Below are 19,700 nucleotides of genomic sequence, written 5' to 3' on the forward strand. Positions count from 1 at the left end.
GTGGAAACAGAGAATGACAACACAATTACAGCCTCTTAACAGGCCTCCGATCCACCCCTGCTACACACACTCCCGTCATTAATCAGTCTCCGGCTGCTGGCCAAGACGACACACACAGCACCCACAGAAACCAATCCTGCAGCAATTTTAAAGTAAATACTCTCGGACATGAACAGGAACGCAGTTCGGCCACACCCCCTTCATCAACACCTACAGGTACAGACAGCCCTCCTTCCCCATGACTGACACCTACAGAGGCCACGCCTTCACTCCGACTGAGCTGCAGAAACCACACCTCCTTTACAAAGACTGACAGCCACACAGACCACACCTCCTTTACGAGGAATGACAGCCACACAGACCACACCTCCTTTACGGGGAATGACAGCCACACAGACCACACCTCCTTTACGAGGAATGACAGCCACACAGACCACACCTCCTGTACGAGGAATGACAGCCACACAGACCACACCTCCTTTACAAAGACTGACAGCCACACAGACCACACCTCCTTTACGAGGAATGACAGCCACACAGACCACACCTCCTTTACGGGGAATGACAGCCACACAGACCACACCTCCTTTACGAGGAATGACAGCCACACAGACCACACCTCCTGTACGAGGAATGACAGCCACACAGACCACACCTCCTTTACAACGAATGACAGCCACACAGACCACACCTCCTTTACGAGGAATGACAGCCACACAGACCACACCTCCTTTACGAGGAATGACAGCCACACAGACCACACCTCCTTTACGAGGAATGACAGCCACACAGACCACACCTCCTTTACAACGAATGACAGCCACACAGACCACACCTCCATTACTAAGACTGACAACTATACAGACCATGCCTCCATTACTCAGACTGACAGCTACAGAGACCACACCTCCTTTGCTAGGAGCAACAGCCAAAGAGACCACGCCTCCTTTACTAGGAGCAACAGCCAAAGAGACCACGCCTCCTTTGGCTGTTGCTCCGAGTAAAGAGACCACACCTCCTTTACTCAGAGCAACAGCCAGAGAGACCACGCCTCCTTTACTAGGACCAACAGCCAGAGAGACCACGCCTCCTTTACTAGGACCAACAGCCAGAGAGACCACGCCTCCTTTACTAGGAGCAACAGCCAGAGAGACCACGCCTCCTTTACTCGGAGCAACAGCCAGAGAGGCCACGCCTCCTTTACTCGGAGCAACAGCCAGAGAGACCACGCCTCCTTTACTCGGAGCAACAGCCAGAGAGACCACGCCTCCTTTACTAGGAGCAACAGCCAGAGACCATGCCTCCTTTACTTGAAGCAACAGCCAAAGAAACCACACCTCCTTCACTCGGAGCAACAGCCAGAGAGACCACGCCTCCTTTACTAGGAGCAACAGCCAGAGAGACCACGCCTCCTTTACTAGGACTAACAGCTACAGAAACTATACCTCCTTTACAAGGACTGACCACTATAGAGACCACGTCTCCTTTAATAGGGCTGACCGCTATAGAAACCACGCCTACTTTACTAGGGCTGACCATCACAGAGACCTTTATGTGGCTTAACAGCTACAGAAACCACGCCTCCTTTACAAGGACTGACCACTATAGAGACCACGCTTCCTTGACTAGGGCTGACCGCGAGAGAAACCATGCCTCCTTTACTAGGACTGAGACACAGAGACCACGCCTCCTTGACTAGGACGGAACCAACAGAACCACACCTCCTTTACTAGAACCGAACCACCGAGACCACACCTCCTACACGAGGACGGAGCTACCGAGACCACGCCTCCTTTCCTAAAACTGAGCCACACATATGAAGCACATTCCATCAGAACATGCAACAGCCAAGCCAAGGTTCCAGAATGCAAGATTTGGTTCGTTTTCCTGTTTATCAGCACTTCAGTGACTTTTTCTGTTCGCGAATGCTTTTTTTTGTTTGTTTGGTTAAATCAACTCATTTGAATACTGGGAAAGAACACACTTTGAAAAGGTTTAGGTGACTAAGTTCCGAGAACAACAACAACAAAGAAAAAATTACATACATCAATGTGACAAGCAGGTTTTTGTTTTTCGGCTCCCCACACTTTCACGTTCACAGTTTACAGATAAATTAGAGTAAAACGTGAGGCTCGTTTTGTTCCGTTCCTCCAGCAGGCTGATGGGATCAGAGAGTGGTGCGTGCAGGGACACAACGCTCCAACCTCATCTCTCACACAGCCGCGAAACGAGGAACAAAAGCACGCCAACACTAACAGCTCCGAGCATTTATTACCTGTAAATGTAGCCGTGTGTGTGTTTTCATTTTCTGTGCTACAAACAGAAGTGTGTGCAAAGAATGAGTTGGGGAGGGAAAAAAAAAACGAGAGAAAATCAGTGATCCAGTGGCTTGTTAGTGACAGAAAGATGACACACAGGCTCTTCAATGGCTTTGGGTTTTTACGCGTTTTCATAAAAGGGAAAAAAAATCCTAGTTATTTTTTTAACATAGAATAAAAACGAATAGGCTTCAAAGCCAGCGTGTCTCGTCTCGTCTATCTACGAAAGAAAGGACAAGGTGAGAGAGAAGGGAAAAAAAAAAAACACATGCTAATGGGATTTTTTTTTCACAACCTGAGCCCGAGCTCGGTCATTAATTTAATGGAATGGAAGAGCGGACTATGAGCAGTGAAGTAAAAAGATCGAATGTGAAGACGGCAGCGCCTGCTTCCTGGAGGCGAACTCACCGTGTTGACCTTGACGCCCTCTTTCGGCGTCTGCTTCGTGGTCAGGTTGAATCCGAGCATCTTGTTGGCCAGTTCTTGCACCACCGCCGGGCTGGAAACACATGAAATGGGTTAGAGAGCAGAAAAAAGGAAAAGAAACAATAAAAATTGTGCAACAGATGGAGGCTTGAGGCTCAGACATGAGAGAGAGAGAGAGAGAGAGAGAGAGACAGAGAGAGAGAGAGAGAGAGAGAGAGAGAGAGAACACAAGGTCTCCAATCTTCCAGAGCATGAATTCACTCACTCTTTGGTTAAGTGCACTCCACCTTTCAGGCCACTGTCAAACACACCTTTGCCTCGGCCCCCTGCCAGGATCTGAGCCTTCAGAACGATTTCTTTCGCGTCTGAGAAGACAGACAGAGAGAGCAGTTATCAATAGGAAGCGAAAGGCAGAAATACAAGCTCCCTACATCGAGAAAATGCTCATGGAGAGGAAAGCAAAAGCACACGTTAGTGGTTCAAAAAGGTCTGAAAAGGTCAAATGTCCCTTCAGAAATGCGTGCTGCTCAGAGGAACCTGTCCAAGCTCTGACTGACAGGTGACATCTGGACAACCCACACGACTCCAAGATGCTAAAATCCCCGTCATTCAACCCAAAGTCAAAAAAGACACAAAGCCGTCGGCAAAAACGAGCATCCAGAGGCGCACCCAACTCAACACGGAGTGTACTGATGCGTTTCCCAAAACCACCATGTTGGAATGGATCGATAGATGGAAGAACAACGGACTCAAGAACTCCAGCTTCCTGACCAACTCATCGAACATGAACTCAAAAAAGAAGAGTGGTCCAGAACTTTCAAAGAGACCTGATGGCTCAGGGTAAATGATCATCGGGTTATGAGTTTAAATCCCAGCACTGCCAAGGACGCCACAGTTGGGTCCTTGAGGAGGACTTTTTACCACTCATATAGATCCTGTTTCAAATGTATTTGTTGGTCTGGTTTTGCTCGTTTCGTCCCCTTAAAGAGAACAGTGCAAGTGCGAAGCGACCCTGGGGTTCTTCTCAATGCTCCCCTTTATCCCGCTGAAGCGTGTGGTCTCTTCCAGAATGACTCCGCTCCGACTCGAAGGCACGAGGGCTCACGATATGGTTTGATGATTTCACGAATTACAATGGAAATTATAAAATGATACGACTGTCGCATTCACCAGATCTCATGCTCACCAACTGAACGATTTGGGAACAAGCTGCATATTTTTTTTTGTTGTTGAAGAAGTGAGGGAATAAGTGTTTTTATTCCATCCACATTCCCTGGATATGAGCAGTCGCGTGCTCTGATTGGCTACTCTACTACTAGGCTATCAGCGCAAATACCGTGAGGAGAGAAAAACGAAATGGCGGCGCATGTTGCTGAACCAAGTGAGGATGAAAACAAAATTCCAAAAATGATCAAGAATTTGAAAGAAAAACAGAAATTGCTAAAATAATATAGCCCCCCCCCAATATCTCCCGTTCCGCACTCCAGCCCAGTCGGTGGCGGTAATGCACCTTTAAGTTGGTTTGCCATCCACCAAAAAACCCTAAAGAAGAAGAAAAAGAAAACCCCCAAAAATACAAAAAAAAAAGCAATAAAACATGGAATTAAAAGTATTTGATGGTAAGAACGTATCTTCGTAAAAGTTTTTCAAGAATTATCGCATTTTTCACAAATTGCTCCTGTAATTTCGCCAGTTTGTTTACATTCCAATCGGAAATTATTTTGTCGGATGTTTTGTATAAAGTTTTTATTTATTGAATTTGCAAAATGCTCCATTTCTCAAAATCCAGTGAACGTGGATAGAACAAAACAGTTATTCTACTCAAATCTCGTCATACATGGATTATAGCCAACTCGGTTACACAGTAGCTACGCACCTTGTCGGCTGTCAGCTCATGTCCAACTCAATTTCGTGGAATAACTGTTAAATAGTTGCTATAGCGTAAACGCTAACCGGAACTTGCTTCATGGACGTTCCAAATATTATTTATCATCTCGAAGCTCTAATTCTTCATGACTGTGCTGTTACAGAAAATAATCTGCACTCATGTCCGGTTAAGCCTACTGTAAGTCACAACCGGACGTACGATTTTTTGGCGTTTCCCAAATTGCTGCGTTTTTTTTGTTCGTGGAGAAAGACGCACGTTGGCCGCAAGTTTGTCTTGCAACCTGAAAAAAACGTAAGCGCCCGTAGAGTTTGTTTGACATGACAAAGAACCTCTGCGGCCGGTCTACGGCTCGAAAATCAGCATGTCACACGCGCGCCCTCCGTGCGTTTCTTGCACGTAGACCGTAGACCGGTTGTGACCTAGGCTTTACGGATGACGGACACGTCTGTGTGTTTATATTGTCCTTGGTAATGGTGTTCTTTATTAATTCTGCCCCTTTGCCCTGATGAATAATTTCAATGCCCATTTCTGCATCAAGAAATTAAGATGGAAATGAAAAAAAAAATAACGAATTACGAGTTCAAGCCACTTGGATTAGCTGCTTCATGTGAACATTGATGTCGCAGCTGCCGCATGTACAGCAGCATGCAGAGCCGAGTTTAAAGGCCGTCAGGTTGAAAGCTTGTTTTCAATACCCATCTGTTTGTGACTGATTAAAAGCATTGGGAGAAACAGGACTTCGGACCCCCCGAGTTTGTCCTGTGCTGTTTTTCCAGAGACGGAATCAATGTAAATACTGAGCCAAAGCACAAGAAGGTCTCCTGAAAGGTCAGAAAAATCACTGGCATTCTCTTCCCTTAACAAATCGGGTCTTCTTTTTTGTCCCCTCGCTGTCGTCCCCTTCCTCCGCTTTCTTAAGGACGCAAAAGGGGGAAAAAAAAAATCTAACGTCCTTACATCTGAGCTCGCATCGGAAGTAATTGGAATAACACAGAAATCCCCAGGCAAGCAATTTCCAATTAATGAGCTCAAATTAATTTGAAGCTTATTTACCGATGGCAGCAGTGTGCTTGGCTGCGCTTCATTCTGCACGAGCGTTGTCCTGCCCTGCCTGTCCCGAAGCAGCCACAAAGAGACAGAGAGAGAGAGAGAGAGAGAGAAATCAGAGTCACATGGAAATAATGCCTCGTGGAGAGAAAGTGAGACAGAGAGAAAAGATAAAGAGACAGTCAAGCTGGACAGAAGTCTAGAACAGGTGAAGAAGGGAAAAGCAGAATGTTGAAGAGCGAAGAGAACAGTCTGAATCTCATGAACTAATCCCGGATTCGATCCAGAGCTTGGGTTATTTTCTGTCTGGAAGTTCTCAGATGTTCACAGAGTCCTCCAGGTTCTTGGAGGAGTCTCCGTGCCGTGCCCACTGTAGCCTCAGACTCCCGTTCTTTGCTGAGAAGAGCAGAACCTGACGTGATGATGTGCTGTTGTAGCCCATCCTCCTCGAGATTTGCCCTGTTGTACATTCTTAAATACTTCTCTGTCCGTCACGGTCGTCGAGTTATTGGAGTTCCCGTAAAACAAAGAACTTCCGCCTACAACCCGACACTCAAAATGCTTTTTTGTTGCTTTCCAAACCATTCCGTGATTGTCACGAGTGAAAATTTCCAAAACTCGTTATATCCATGATATTTCCACATATCGATGTGAACGCTCACTGAAGTGCTTGATCTGATTTTACGCATCGTGCTGCTGCAACATGATTGGCTCGTTGGATAATTTCATCAAACGTGCAGGAGTACTAATTTTCCCTAATGAAGTGGACAGAGTGCGTATGTCTGACGTGCCTGAAGCGTGGTTCGCCTGACGCCAAAAATAAACTTGGCTTTCGCTGATTAAAACTGACCCCTGCCCCTGAGCAATTTAAAAACGAAGCAAATCTCCTGGATTGACGTGACTTAAAAATGACAAGACACAGCGATCAAAGCGGCTCCAATTTAAACGTTGTGGCATTTAAACAAGCTGCGTATTATTTATATCATCATCATCATCATCTCGAAACCTCTTTTGCGTGCAGCGTTCATTAGACGGGACACTGAATCCGATGCTGGCTGAGTGATGAAGCGTCATGAAACGATGAAACTTCCATCTGATTAATCGTCACTTTAGATTTCGCGTTCTTGAAAAGAATCCGTCTATCTGCTGGAATAGTGCCTCCAAATAAAATAACGGTCCTCAATAATACTTAATCCATGAATGAGAAGATTCTAAGACTGTTGTGAATCCATGGAGAAGATTCAGAGCTACAGATCAGAAGGTTAGGAGTTCAAATCCCATCACCACCAAGGTCACCACATTGAGCAAAGCTCTTGACCCTGAACTGCTCTGGAAGCATTGTGTCATCTCTGAAGGCATTGCACCGCAACACAGCTCTGATCGGTTGGAAAGTGTTGGCGTTTTTTCTGAACCTCATCTCTGACTGGAGTTCCAGCTGCATTTTGGGTGACGTTCAGCATTTCTGGAAGCATTCTGGTGTCCGATTTTGATCTCCAGTGTCGACACAGTTAGCAATAAAGCAGAACGTCGCTGCTGGACCTTTCATGGAGATGAAATGTAGCTACAAATGGATAAAATTTACAACGTGCTGGCAAACTGCTGTGGTGTCAAAGGAATAGAACATCATCTGGACGTGATCTGCTTTGTATCGGGTCGCCTCGCACCACCACGTTGTTGAGAGCATGGAACAAAGTGCTTTAGTCCTTACTCATCCAGGATATGAAATGAACTTATTCTGCATATCCATATCCACAAGTCGAAGGCGACAATATGGAGCTTTAGAAACGGGCAAAAAAATATCACCCGACACCCACACACATATTATGTGTGTAAGGGCATCTCTAACAAACTCAACATGGCATTTAAGTAAAGAACACGCCGGTCTCCGTCCGTATGCTCTGCTCCTGGCTGTTTCTTCAAATGTCACTAGCTAATTGGTTTGTGGTCGTCTCATCTGATTCATTATTAAAATGGCCTCATCACAGCAGATCGGAGGAACGTGGCAAAGTTGGAACATGTACGCAGCTTAATTAAATCCCCTCCTCAGGTAAGTGTTGTGTTTACTCTGCTCTTCGCAGAAATGCCGTAGATTTGAAACAATTTCAAAAGAACCAAGATGGATGGATGAATGAACAAACAAGTGCATGGATGGATGGATGGATGGATGGATGGATGAGCTAACATGAAGTGATCATGATTTTATTTTGGTCACAGATTTCATGCGTGCGTGGGACGACGACGCAACTCATCAAGGCACAAATGGAGTCAAATCTCATATACCCGAGGATATATAATGTCGAGCACAACAAAGCACGATATTAATATGTCAGCTTTTCAGGATGAACAAGAGGGGGAAAAACCCAAGCTGTCGCTCTAATTTCACTCCTCACAGGCTGTCGTTTATTAAAAAAAAAAATCATAATTCCAGACAGTTATGATCAAAATCTGCAGCACAAACCGGGATGAATAGAAACATCATTCAGCCAAGTGAAGTCAGTTTCTATCGTTGTGTCGATCCATCTGCACAGATACAATGGGACGAGTTACTGAGGCTTCAGGATTACGATGGAACACAAAAGACACGCGACTCAAAACGTACGACTGCAGAAAGGGCAAAGGGGATGGAAAGTGCACAAGCCTGTTGGTGCCCAGAAGCTCTTTCGGTGGGAGCAAGTCAGAGAAATACAGAAGGAAGGATAGATGGATGAGTGAATGATGGGTGGTTAGATGGGTGAGGGCATGAGAGAATGGATGGATAGATAAATGTACAGATACATGAGTGAATGGAGGAGTGGATGGACAAACAAACAAGTGGATGGATGGATGGATGGATGGATGGATGGATGGATGGATGGATGGATGGATGGATGGATGGATGGATGGATGGATGGATGGATGGATGGATGGATGGATGGATGTGAGCAAGAGATGAATGGATGGGTGGATGGATGAATAAACAAATGGATGGATGGATGGATGGATGGATGGATGGATGGATGCGACCAATAGATGAATGGATGATTAGATGGATGAATGGATGGATGATTAAATGGATGAATGAGTAAACAAGTGGATGGATGAATGATTAGATGGATCAATGAATAAACAAGTGGATGGATGGATTATTAGATGGATGGATGATTAGATGGATGGATGGATGGATGGATGGATGGATGGATGGATGGATGGATGGATGGATGGATGGATGGATGGATGGATGGATGGATATGACAGATGAATAACAGCTGTCCAAGGCAGTGTTTCGATGGATCATTTGGGAAATGGATGGATGGTGACTGATGGTTGGATGCATGCGACAAATGGATGAGTGGGTAGAGGGATGGATGGAATGAATGGAAGATTAATGGACTGATGCATAAACAGATGGAAGAGTGAGTGAATGGACGGCTAGACAGACACATGGGGAGAGCAGATGGATATATGGGCGAAGTGATGGATAGGAGACGGACTGACAGATAACCCAGGGAAGTGTAAGGGGTGGGATGGATGATGGACAGACAGACGGATGGACAGACAAATTGGTGAATGGATGCAGGGATGGCATGGATAAGAAATCGACTGAGAGATGATGGAGAAAGTGGAAAAATGGACAGAAGAGTCTCGTATGGTCTGTTCGGTTGGGTGTGAAGGTATTTGGGGTGCAGCAGTGTGAAATCCCAGAGCGCGTCACTCTTGAACCCTGTTGCTTTTCATTTTGATCATCAGTCAGCCCGTGTGTGTGTGTGTGTAAGTGTAATTTACTGGTGGATGACAGAATACAGACAGCGGTAAGAGTGTGAGAGCCCGACCCATCTGATCCTCCAGCTCACCGGCTGCACTTTGTACAACAGAGCAGGAAACAAGACGGCGAGTCTAACGATGCCGTTCAGCTCAAAACACACACACAGGCTTGATAAATTGGACTATACAGGGTGTGTGTGTGTGGGGGGGGGTCATCGTCTCTTAAACTGCTGCTGTGGCACTGACAGCTGAGGCCTTGTTATACCTGTCCACCTGCTCGCCATAACAATCTCCAGCCGAGTGTCGTCTGTGACTGACGTGCTTTTAAAGACCCGAGCTCTTACAGAGTACATGGTGTGTGCCAAGACTGCAGGATGAAATTCGACTCAAACACTCCATTATAAACATATTTCGTGTCAAAAACGCCATTTTTTTCCCCCCAGGGTTCAACATCGAGGTAGCGCCTCCTGCTGACTCATCTTGAAGGTTAAAGTAGATTCAGGGTGGGAAATGCGGGGAGAGTTTTCTTGAGGTGTACGAGCCATGAAAGGACCTCGCTGAAGTATGTTTCACATTTGTAGCAGGATGAAAAAAAGTCTGCTCTCGAGAAAGAAAAATCGGACAAATAATCAATTCAGATCCTGAACATGCCTCATGCTATCGCTTAAACGTTAATAATACAAGAATACAACATGTACTTATAGGAATTTATATTTAACCCAACCATCCAGGTTGATTGGCTGAATAACGAGCTCACCACCCAATTAAATCATTAGTCAGTGAGATTAAACCAATCATCCTGGATCAGGCTTCCTTTGTCCAGACCTGACCCCTGATCCTGGACCAGCACTTCTCCTGTGATCTTGCTAATGAGTCTCGCAGGCTTACAGACACTCAGAAGCTTAATAAAATCTCCACACGCTCCTGAATCTTCTCTCCGAGTTGACGGAGGATGAGTGCCAAGTGGAGCTATCAGCTATCGCAGGGATTACCAGCTCTCTCCTCCGCTCGACCAGCACCCTATCTCAGTCGTATGTTATCTCCGACAGCCCAGCTTTGGGAAAAAAAAAAGTCTTTATTAAGCAATTCAGTCCACCTCCATTTGTCTTGTGCTGCGTCTTTTCCCTCTTGCTCTTTCATTCTTTCAGTTGGCAGAGAGAAGGCTGAAACTCGGCAGGAAATCGCATCTCTTTGGACAGGGCCTGAAAAACGGCTTAAGGTGCGTGTATGTGGTGTTAACCTCAAACCCGAGAGCTCAAGCAGAGCTCTCTCTCTGTCTGTGTGTGTGTGTGTGTGTGAGAGAAGGCAGACGCGCTGGTGGAAGTGAGGTCATAAGGAAATTAAAAGGTGGTGGTGATTGGAGGGGTCCGAGGAAAACGCATCTCTCCAAATCTCAGGATTTATGAAATAAAATGCAAATTTTTTCAACTGTTAAATCATAATTATAATCAGAATCATAAATAATCATAAATTCTGGAGTGGATTTGTCTCGGCTCTGTAAATTAATTCCGCATTGCTATCCAGATGCTTACATTTTATCGCCTGTGTTCCAGTGAAGTGGATTTGAAACGAAGTCCAAAATCAGTTTTTTTTATGTCTGGTTATTTCCAGCTACACAGGAGGACGTGTGCCGTTCTCACAGCTCTCACACACACACACTCCACCTGTTTCAATGAGCCAGAGGACAGGAACAAAACAAAAACTGTGTCGATGTTCATCAAACACACCTGCAAACAGCTTTATTCAGAGCTCAGTGCATCATCCAAGACTCCCAGACTCTCTGGAAGCTTCTGTTGCCAAGTGACCAGAAGTGATGATGTGCAACACAGGATGCGTTTTGGCAGAAAATGCGCCATCAAATCAGCAGAACAGAAGAGAACAGAAAATACAGCAAATATTATCCCCAATATGACCACGTCCATGAGAACTGACCAAATCAGACAGACAATGATTAGTTTATTAGCGTTCATGTCAACACGCGGCCTCGAAAACACGTGCATATTTCTTAAACATCGCAAAGGATTGGGTGATGTGATAAAAAGATCATAGAACGAGATGTCAAGGCATTTACAGTATATGATGCACGAAGTGATATACATCTTTAACAAGTCATTCATTTATTTCCAATACTGACAAATATATAGAAAATATTCATTCATTCATTCATTCATTCAGTCCACATTCACTGGATATGAGCAATCGCGCGCTCTGATTGGCTACTCTGCGACTAGGATATCAGCTCATATACCGTGAGTAGAGAAAAACAAAATGGCAGAGCGTGTTCCTGAAACAACCAAGGAGGAAATTAAAAACTCTACTCGAAAATAAAATCCAAAAAATAGAAGAAAAAAAAAATACGGAATAAAAAGTATTTAATGGTAAGAACGTATCCTTTTTTATTTTTCAAGAATTATTATTATCGCATTTTTCACAAATTGCTCCTGTCATTTCGCCGGTTTGTTTATATTCCAAGCAAAAATTATTTTGTCAGACATTTTTTTATAAAAGTTTTTATTTATCGAATTTGCAAAAAATAAAAATGCTCCGTTTCTCAAAATCCAGTGAATGTAGATCGAATAAAACAGTTATTCCAGTCGGCACCTCGTCAGAGATCAGCTCATGTCTGTTACTGTGAATAGTTAAGTGAGCAGAAGATGAACTGATCACCAAAAGGCATAAAGGTAAAGACGAGACATTTCTTTTCAGCGTTTTCTGCAGGATTTGTGTATTATTTTTGTTTTGTACAACTGGAGAGTGAAAAAAGAAAAGGAACACCATGCAAAAGTTTGGGCACCCCAGTACATATGAGCTCTCAGGTAACTTTTACCAAGGTTCCAGACCTTAATTAGCTTACTGAGCTGTGGCTTGTTCAAATTCTTCGTTAGGAAAGGTCAGATGATGCAGATTTCAAAGCTGTATAAATTCTCTGACTCCTCAAACTTGTCCCTAAAATCAACAGCCATGGGCTCCACTAAGCAACTCCCTCGCATTCTGAATAATAAAATAATTGATGCTCATAAAGCAGGAGAAGCTACAAGAACGTAGCAAAGTGTTTTCAGGTAGCCGTTTCCTCAGATTGTAATGTTATTAAGAAATGGCAGTTAACAGAAACAGTGGAGATCAAGGTGAGTTCTGGAAGATGAAGAAAACTTTCTGAAAGAACTGCTCGCTGGATTGCTAGAAAGGCAAATAAAACCCCTGTTTGACTGCAAAAGACCTTCAGAAAGATTTCGCAGACCCTGGAGTGGTGGTGCACTGTTCTACTATGCAGCGACACCTGAACAAATATGACCTTCATGGGAGAGTCATCAGAAGAAAACCGTTCCTGCGTCCGAGCCACAAAATTCAGCGTCTCAAGTTTGCAAATGAACATCTAAATAAGCCTGATGCATTTTGGAAACAAGTCCTGTGGACTGATGAAATCAAAATAGAACTTTTTGGCCACAATGTGCAAAGGTATGTTTGGAGAAAAAAGGGGGCCAAATTCCAGGAAAAGAACACCTCTCTGACTCTGAAGCATGGGTGTGGATCCATCATGCTTTGGGGTTGTGTTGCAGCCAGTGGCACAGGGCACATTTCATTGGTCGAGGGAAGCATGGATTCGAATAAATACCAGCAAATTCTGGAAGCAAACATCACACCATCTGTAAAAAAGTTGAAGTTAAAAAGAGGACGGGTCCTACAGTAAGACGATGATCCAAAACACACTTCAAAATCTACAATGGAATACCTCAAGAGGCCCAAGCTGAAGGTTTTGCCTGGGCCCTCACAGTCCCCTGACCTAAACATCATTGAAAATATGTGGATAGATCTCAAAAGAGCAGCGCATGCAAGACAGCCCAAGAAACTTGTAGAACTGGAAGCCTTTTGCAAGGATGAATGTGTGAAAATCCCCCAGGTAAGAACTGAAAGATTATTAGCTGGCTATAGAAAGTGTTTACAAGCTGTGATACTTGCCAAAGCGGGTGTTACTAGGTACTGACCATGCAGGGTGCCCAAACTTTTGCTTCGGGCCCTTTTCCTTTTTTGTCATTTTGAAAATGTAAAAGATGAAAATAAAAAAATTGTTTTTGCTTAAAATATAAAGGGAATGAGTCGTCTTTAACTTTATGCCTTTTGGAGATCATTTCATCTTCAACTTGCTTAACTGTTCACAGTAACAGCAATTTTGACCAGGGGTGCACAAACTTTTGCATACACACACACACACACTTTCATTATGACACACATTCACCATGATGATGTTTCAACAGCCTTATGCAACATCACATTTATTTCCCTCCAGAGTGGCATTAATTTTCCCCTGGGATTTCTGTCTTGACTCTGGGAGAGTCGACCCTCTCTCAAGTCTTCTGCATCACCCCAAAGACTTTCAATGAGGTGAAGGTCAGGACTCTGTGGTGGTTAATTCATGTGTGAAAATGATTCCTCGTGCTTCCTGAACCACTCTTTCATGATTTGAGCTCTAAATTTGATGCCTGTGCCATCAGGGAAAAAAAATTAAAAAAATTCCATTGATGTGATGATAACCTGGTCATTCAGGTCGTCAGCTGACTTCATTTTATTGCCCCATAATGTTGCTGAGCTTCGACCTGACCAACTGAAGTAACCCCAGATCATAACACTGCCTCTCGAGGCTTATATACAGTGACCACTATGCATGACGGATGGGTTCATCGCTTCATGAGCTTCCCGTCTTACCCGGACACGCCCATCACTCTGGAATAGGGTCAATCTGGACTCCACAGACCACATGACCTTTTTCCATTGTTCCAGAGTCTCATCTTTATGCTCCCTCACAAACTGAAGCCTTTTCTCTTGATTAGTCTCACTAACAAGTGGTTTTCTTATGGACACACAGCTGTTCAGTCCCAATCCTGTGAGATCTCATCACATTGTGTGTGTGTGGAAATGATCTCACTTTCACGCTTAAACATAGCCGGGAGTTCCACTGTCGATTTTTTTTCCAAAATCGACTTCAAGTGTTTGTGATCTCTGATCAGAGTCAGTCAGATTTTTTTTTCCGACCACATTTCTTCCACAAAGCTGACGGTTCACCACGATCCTTCAAGGTTTTAATAATGCACCGGATAGTACTTCACCCAATTCCAGTCGTTTCAGTAATCTCCCAAGTTGTTTTTGCTTGATGCAGGTCAATAATTTGATCTTCTGAAACACAGGAACATCTTTTCCACGACTGCGGGATACGTCTTCCGACATGGTCCTTTCAGAAATGGGAAGATACTCACTGCATCAGTTAGGGTTAAAAGAATTATTACCAGCTGGAACACATTTACGACTGCAGTAATTATCCAATCAAAGGCTCCGATTTGAAAGTATTTGCTTATTGAAATTCAAACGGCGACTTCTTTTGGTCAGGCAGTGTGTGTGTGTGTGTTTGAATATCAATATTGTAATCGTGGTTTTGTCCAGCCGTGATAGAGATAACCTGCACTGTGGCTTATTTTCAGGACAAACATTGGTGCAGAGAAGGAGATTAAACTGACTCCAGGCGGAAAGAGGCGGGGCTAATGAAAGGGGAAAAGGGAAACTCGCTCACTTCCACTGCAGCAGCTCTCAACAATCACTACAGCACCCATGTATTGTAGCCAAGAGTGTACTCTTCAGTTAGTGTAGAGTACATTCCGAGCATGTGTGTGTGTGTGTGTGTGTGTGTGTGTGTGTGTGTCTCACTACCTCATTCTTGCCCCTGAACCACTCCTCAATCTGTCAGTCTGCATGTCCATGTCAATCAACATCCTCACTCGGCTCACAATCTGCTCGAATGCTTGCTCGACTAATGCAGGTAGCACATCCATCCATCCATCCATCCATCCACCCACCCACACACACCTTCGACTTAACACGACTTGTACTCCAACACAAGGAAAATGCAGCTTGTGTATACTCTTCCATATCGAACGCAATAAAAGATAAAGAAAAAATAGATATCAAGACTCGCTGCTCTTCATCCAGGAGATGTGATATAAAAGGTTTTAATGGCGTGTTATGCAAGGAGAAAAACAAATCAGAAAGTAAACAGAGCCAGATCGAAGGAAACGGTTATCCACCGAGACTCTACTATTATTAGCAGCTCGCTCACTGGGCAAGGCTTCCAAGGTTTACTGGTCATTGTCAAAGACAGCAAAATTGCAGTTACGTTTCCAAAAAAAAAAAAAAGAACGAAAAAAAAGTGACTTAACACAAGCATACATCATTTCATTACAGGCATGTAGCAGACGCTCTTATTTATCCAGAGCGACGTACAACATACCCAGAGCAGCCTGGGAAGTAGTAGGGGGTTCGGTGCCTTCCTCAAGGGCACTTCAGCCCTTCCTGCTGGTACGGGGAATCAAACCAGCGACCTTTCGTTCCCAAAGCTGCTTCTCTAACCGTTAACGCAACAAAAGACAACGACTCATATCTGTAGAAAGTGACCGTGAATATACTGTACACACACGAAAAAGGCGAGTGCAGATCATCACATCCTTCCCGCCATCCACGCATATTAAAAACGGCGTGTAAATAAATAAATAAATAAAAATACAGAAGCAGAGTCCTCCAATAAATCCGACGACAAAAAGAAAAGGAAAAAAAAAAAAAAACTTTCTCTCGAGCATCGTCAAGCCTTTCATCTCCTAAACGAGACGATGTAAAACAACAGATGTTCCATTAACAGAACTCCATTCCAACTCGACAAGAGCCATTTCAGCCATGGTGATTTAACTCGCCACTTGGGAAACTAACTAACCAATCAAAAAAAAAAAAAAAGGATGTACTGGGTTTGAACTTCATTGCGTATTTCAACACTTCAGACTAAAATCATCTGTATTCTAAATCTCACTCTGTCGATGGTCACAGCGCACTCGATTTGCATGCACGCACCCACACACCCAAGAGAAACAAGATCTGAAACAAATTTGGTGGGAGGAAAAAAAAAAATAACAACACTGCATTTTTCGTACAAATTTAGCGCTCAATGGAGCATAGAATGGCTCTAATAAAACAAGCAATTTGGAGTGTGCATTAGTGAAGTAATGGCATCGTAGCTCGTGCCCAAACAGCAAAGGGATATGGAGGCTCGGTGAGCCATAATGCATCGTGGGTAATGCCAATCCGGAGGAGCCGTCAGGAAGGCCAAATTACATTTTGATTTGTGAGCTGTGCGAAACGCAGCTTGTGTTCCCTCCACCAATGGATTTGCAGAATCATCTGAAAGCCTTTGCTATTGTTCCACCACGGAGGCACAAATCACCAGGCCAATTACAGTTCTTTATGATTCATAAAGAGAGATTTTTTTTTATTATGTGCTTGGTGTGTGTCACTTTATGAGGTTGCGTTCCGTTAGGATTTCAAAGGTCTCCGTACAGTTATTTAGAGGAATAGAAGAGGCTTGTGTATCGGGGGGGGGGGAGGAATAGCAAGCAAGCAAACAAACAAGTATCTTAACAAGGTGTCGGGAAACCAAAAGTCATCAGAACAGCATCAGCGTCCCTTGGCACAGATTTTACATGCTTGTGGAACTGTACTGGAGAAATGAACACCATTTATGTGAAAGATATTCCTTCAGTTTGTGTTTCGATGATGGTAGTAATACAGCACCGTCTAATATTCATTGTCATTTCAAAATTTCCCCAATGAGGGTGAGATGCGGTTTGAGGCCATTTTCAGCTTCAGGAAACCATTCGTACCCCTTTTCCACCAAATCAGTTCCAGGGCTGGTTCGGGGCCGGTGCTGGTGCTGGTTCACAACTCGTTCAACTTGCGAGCCAGCTGAGAACCAGTTTGCTTTTCCATAGCTCGCGGTGCTAAGGGAAGCCACGTCATTACGTCGCTGTATACGTCAGTTACGTCGCTACGTTTGCATAAACCTTGGCGCGAATATCGAAGCAAAAACAACACGGAAGAAGCCGCAGCAGCAACAACAATAATAATAATGGATGACTTCGCGTTTGTACAGCTGCTGCTTCTCGTCGCTTAAAAAAGGTGATCTTTCGCGGTCTTGTTATTGTTGTTCTTAACAACTCCGCCCCCCCGCTGACGTAAGCGGTTCTTTCCTCTGGCCCAGCAGAGAGTTGGTGCTAGCCTGGAACCGGTTTTTCTGGCCCCAGAGCCAGTTCTTTGTCAGTGGAAACAGAAAACCCGGTTCCAAACTAAGCACTGGCCCCGAACCAGCCCTGGAACTGCTTTGGTGGAAAAGGGGCATCGGTGAGCTCTTGGGGTATGGGAGCGGGGTCATCCTGGAAAAGACCACACCCATTCGAATAAAGAAATCTGCAAATTTGCAGTAACGCTTTCCTCTAATGGGACAAGAGACGGCAAAGCATCCCAGCAAAATTAAACGCCACCCTTAACATCGCAGGGTCACTGGTTTTTGCATTAATTCGTCTTTCATCCCTTGTCTGTGAAACCAGTGCGACCAAAAACAGTAAAGACACTCGAGCGGAATATAAATCATCGTGGCAACCATCCATCAGACTTCCAAGACAAGCAAAACAAAAAACCCACTTCAAATGTCTTTTATCTTGCATTAGAGAAATTGCTATGACCCATGATAATGAATCAAAGCTCATTTCTGTAATGAACAACATGACGAGACAAACTGAGCATGCAACATGGCATGCGTGTATACTGTGCAGAGTATATATAAAACCAGATTAACACGCAAAAAAAGTGTGAAGCTGAAGGCAGGCCTGTTAAATACAACTGTTCAGAAACAGTGTCTCAGCTTGGCACGCTCGGGTGCAGAGTCTCGAAAAGAGTGTGCGCGAAGCAGATGGTTTGGACATGGTAAGTTCAGAAAAAGACATATGGTCCACAACAACCCATGTTGAGAAGAGGCCTGAAGCAAGAAGCAAGGGAGCAGAGCAGGGTTGTTTTGAGCACCACGGAGGAACAGAGTTCCTGACTTCACAGCCAAGCTTGGACGCTGGCAGCTGAAAGCACTATGAAAAGCACAGAATGGGGCTCGCGAATTGTGCCACAAACGGGCCAAAGCTAGCTGAATCTCAGAACACTCAGAATCGTAACGTGATCAAGGTAGAAATGCTGAATCATGATGAGGCCCAAGCTCACCGATTGCACAACCTTCATAACTTTGCAGTCTCTTAAGTCAGGACTCGTTTACAGCCATTTCAATTTACAGCACACTTCGTCAGAGTAACGGACAGAAGTGTGCTGTAGGCGTTACTGGAATTACATTCTCGTGCTTGGACAATTAGGCCAGAGCCTAAAAAATACCATCAAGCTAAAAGCCTGGTAGGTAGAAGTTAGTAAAGGATAACAGTAAAGAGGTCAGTCTTCAGTCTTGGTTTGAAGACAGCTTCGACAGAAAGTTCATTTGACCACTTTGTTGCCCCTTGACAAAGAAGATGGAAGGTCAAATCAAATGGTGTTTGGGGCTCATAAAGAATGGGGTACAACATCTTCTGGTAAGTGGGGGCTGGCTTTGTAGGTAAGCATCACTTTTTAACAGGAATCCACTGGAAGGAATGGAGTAATGTGTAAGATCAATGTGTGGAAGATTGAAAAAAAAAAAAAAAGCCATGCAGCTGCATTCTTGATCAGCTGGAAGGGTCTGATGCCACACACGGAAAGAGCTGCCATGTAAGAGCTGCTGTAAACCAAACTTTCGATGACAGGGGACTGAAGAAGCACCTCAGTGGCCTTCACAATGAGACTTCAGCACATGCACCAACACCAAATCAACTTTTGTGAAAATGAAATTTGAATCCCAATCCAAATTAGGCTCATTACCTAAACTTAAGAACTGCATTTGTGCCCATCAATGGCATGCCCAAGACCGTCCCCAAATCCTCCACCACGACCGCCCCAAAATCCTCCACCACGACCGCTCCAAAATCCTCCACCACGACAGTCCCAAAATCCTCCACCACGACCGTCCCAAAATCCTCCACCACGACCGTCCCAAAATCCTCCACCATGACCGTCCCAAAATCCTCCACCACGACCGTCCCAAAATCCTCCACCACGACCGTCCCAAAATCCTCCACCACGACAGTCCCAAAATCCTCCACCACGACAGTCCCAAAATCCTCCACCACGACAGTCCCAAAATCCTCCACCACGACAGTCCCAAAATCCTCCACCACGACAGTCCCAAAATCCTCCACCAAGACCGTCCCAAAATCCTCCACCAAGACCGTCCCAAAATCCTCCACCACGACCGTCCCAAAATCCTCCACCATGACAGTCCCAAAATTCTCCACCATGACAGTCCCAAAATCCTCCACCAAGACCGTCCCAAAATCCTCCACCAA

General features: G+C 44.5%; 1 protein-coding gene across 1 annotated transcript in view; it reads right to left on the reverse strand.

Moving 5' to 3' along the window:
* suclg2 (succinate-CoA ligase GDP-forming subunit beta) overlaps positions 1-19,700 on the reverse strand; it is a 198,436-nt gene that overhangs the window by 115,977 nt on the left and 62,759 nt on the right. The window contains exons 3-4 of the mRNA XM_060909907.1: positions 3,010-3,109; positions 2,727-2,817 (exon numbers count right to left, since the gene is read on the reverse strand). Coding sequence (XP_060765890.1) covers positions 2,727-2,817; positions 3,010-3,109 — 191 coding nt within the window. The remainder of the gene's footprint in view (positions 1-2,726; positions 2,818-3,009; positions 3,110-19,700) is intronic.

Source organism: Neoarius graeffei, chromosome 26 (assembly GCF_027579695.1).
Source record: "Neoarius graeffei isolate fNeoGra1 chromosome 26, fNeoGra1.pri, whole genome shotgun sequence".
In the NCBI taxonomy this organism is placed as follows: Eukaryota; Metazoa; Chordata; class Actinopteri; order Siluriformes; family Ariidae; genus Neoarius; species Neoarius graeffei.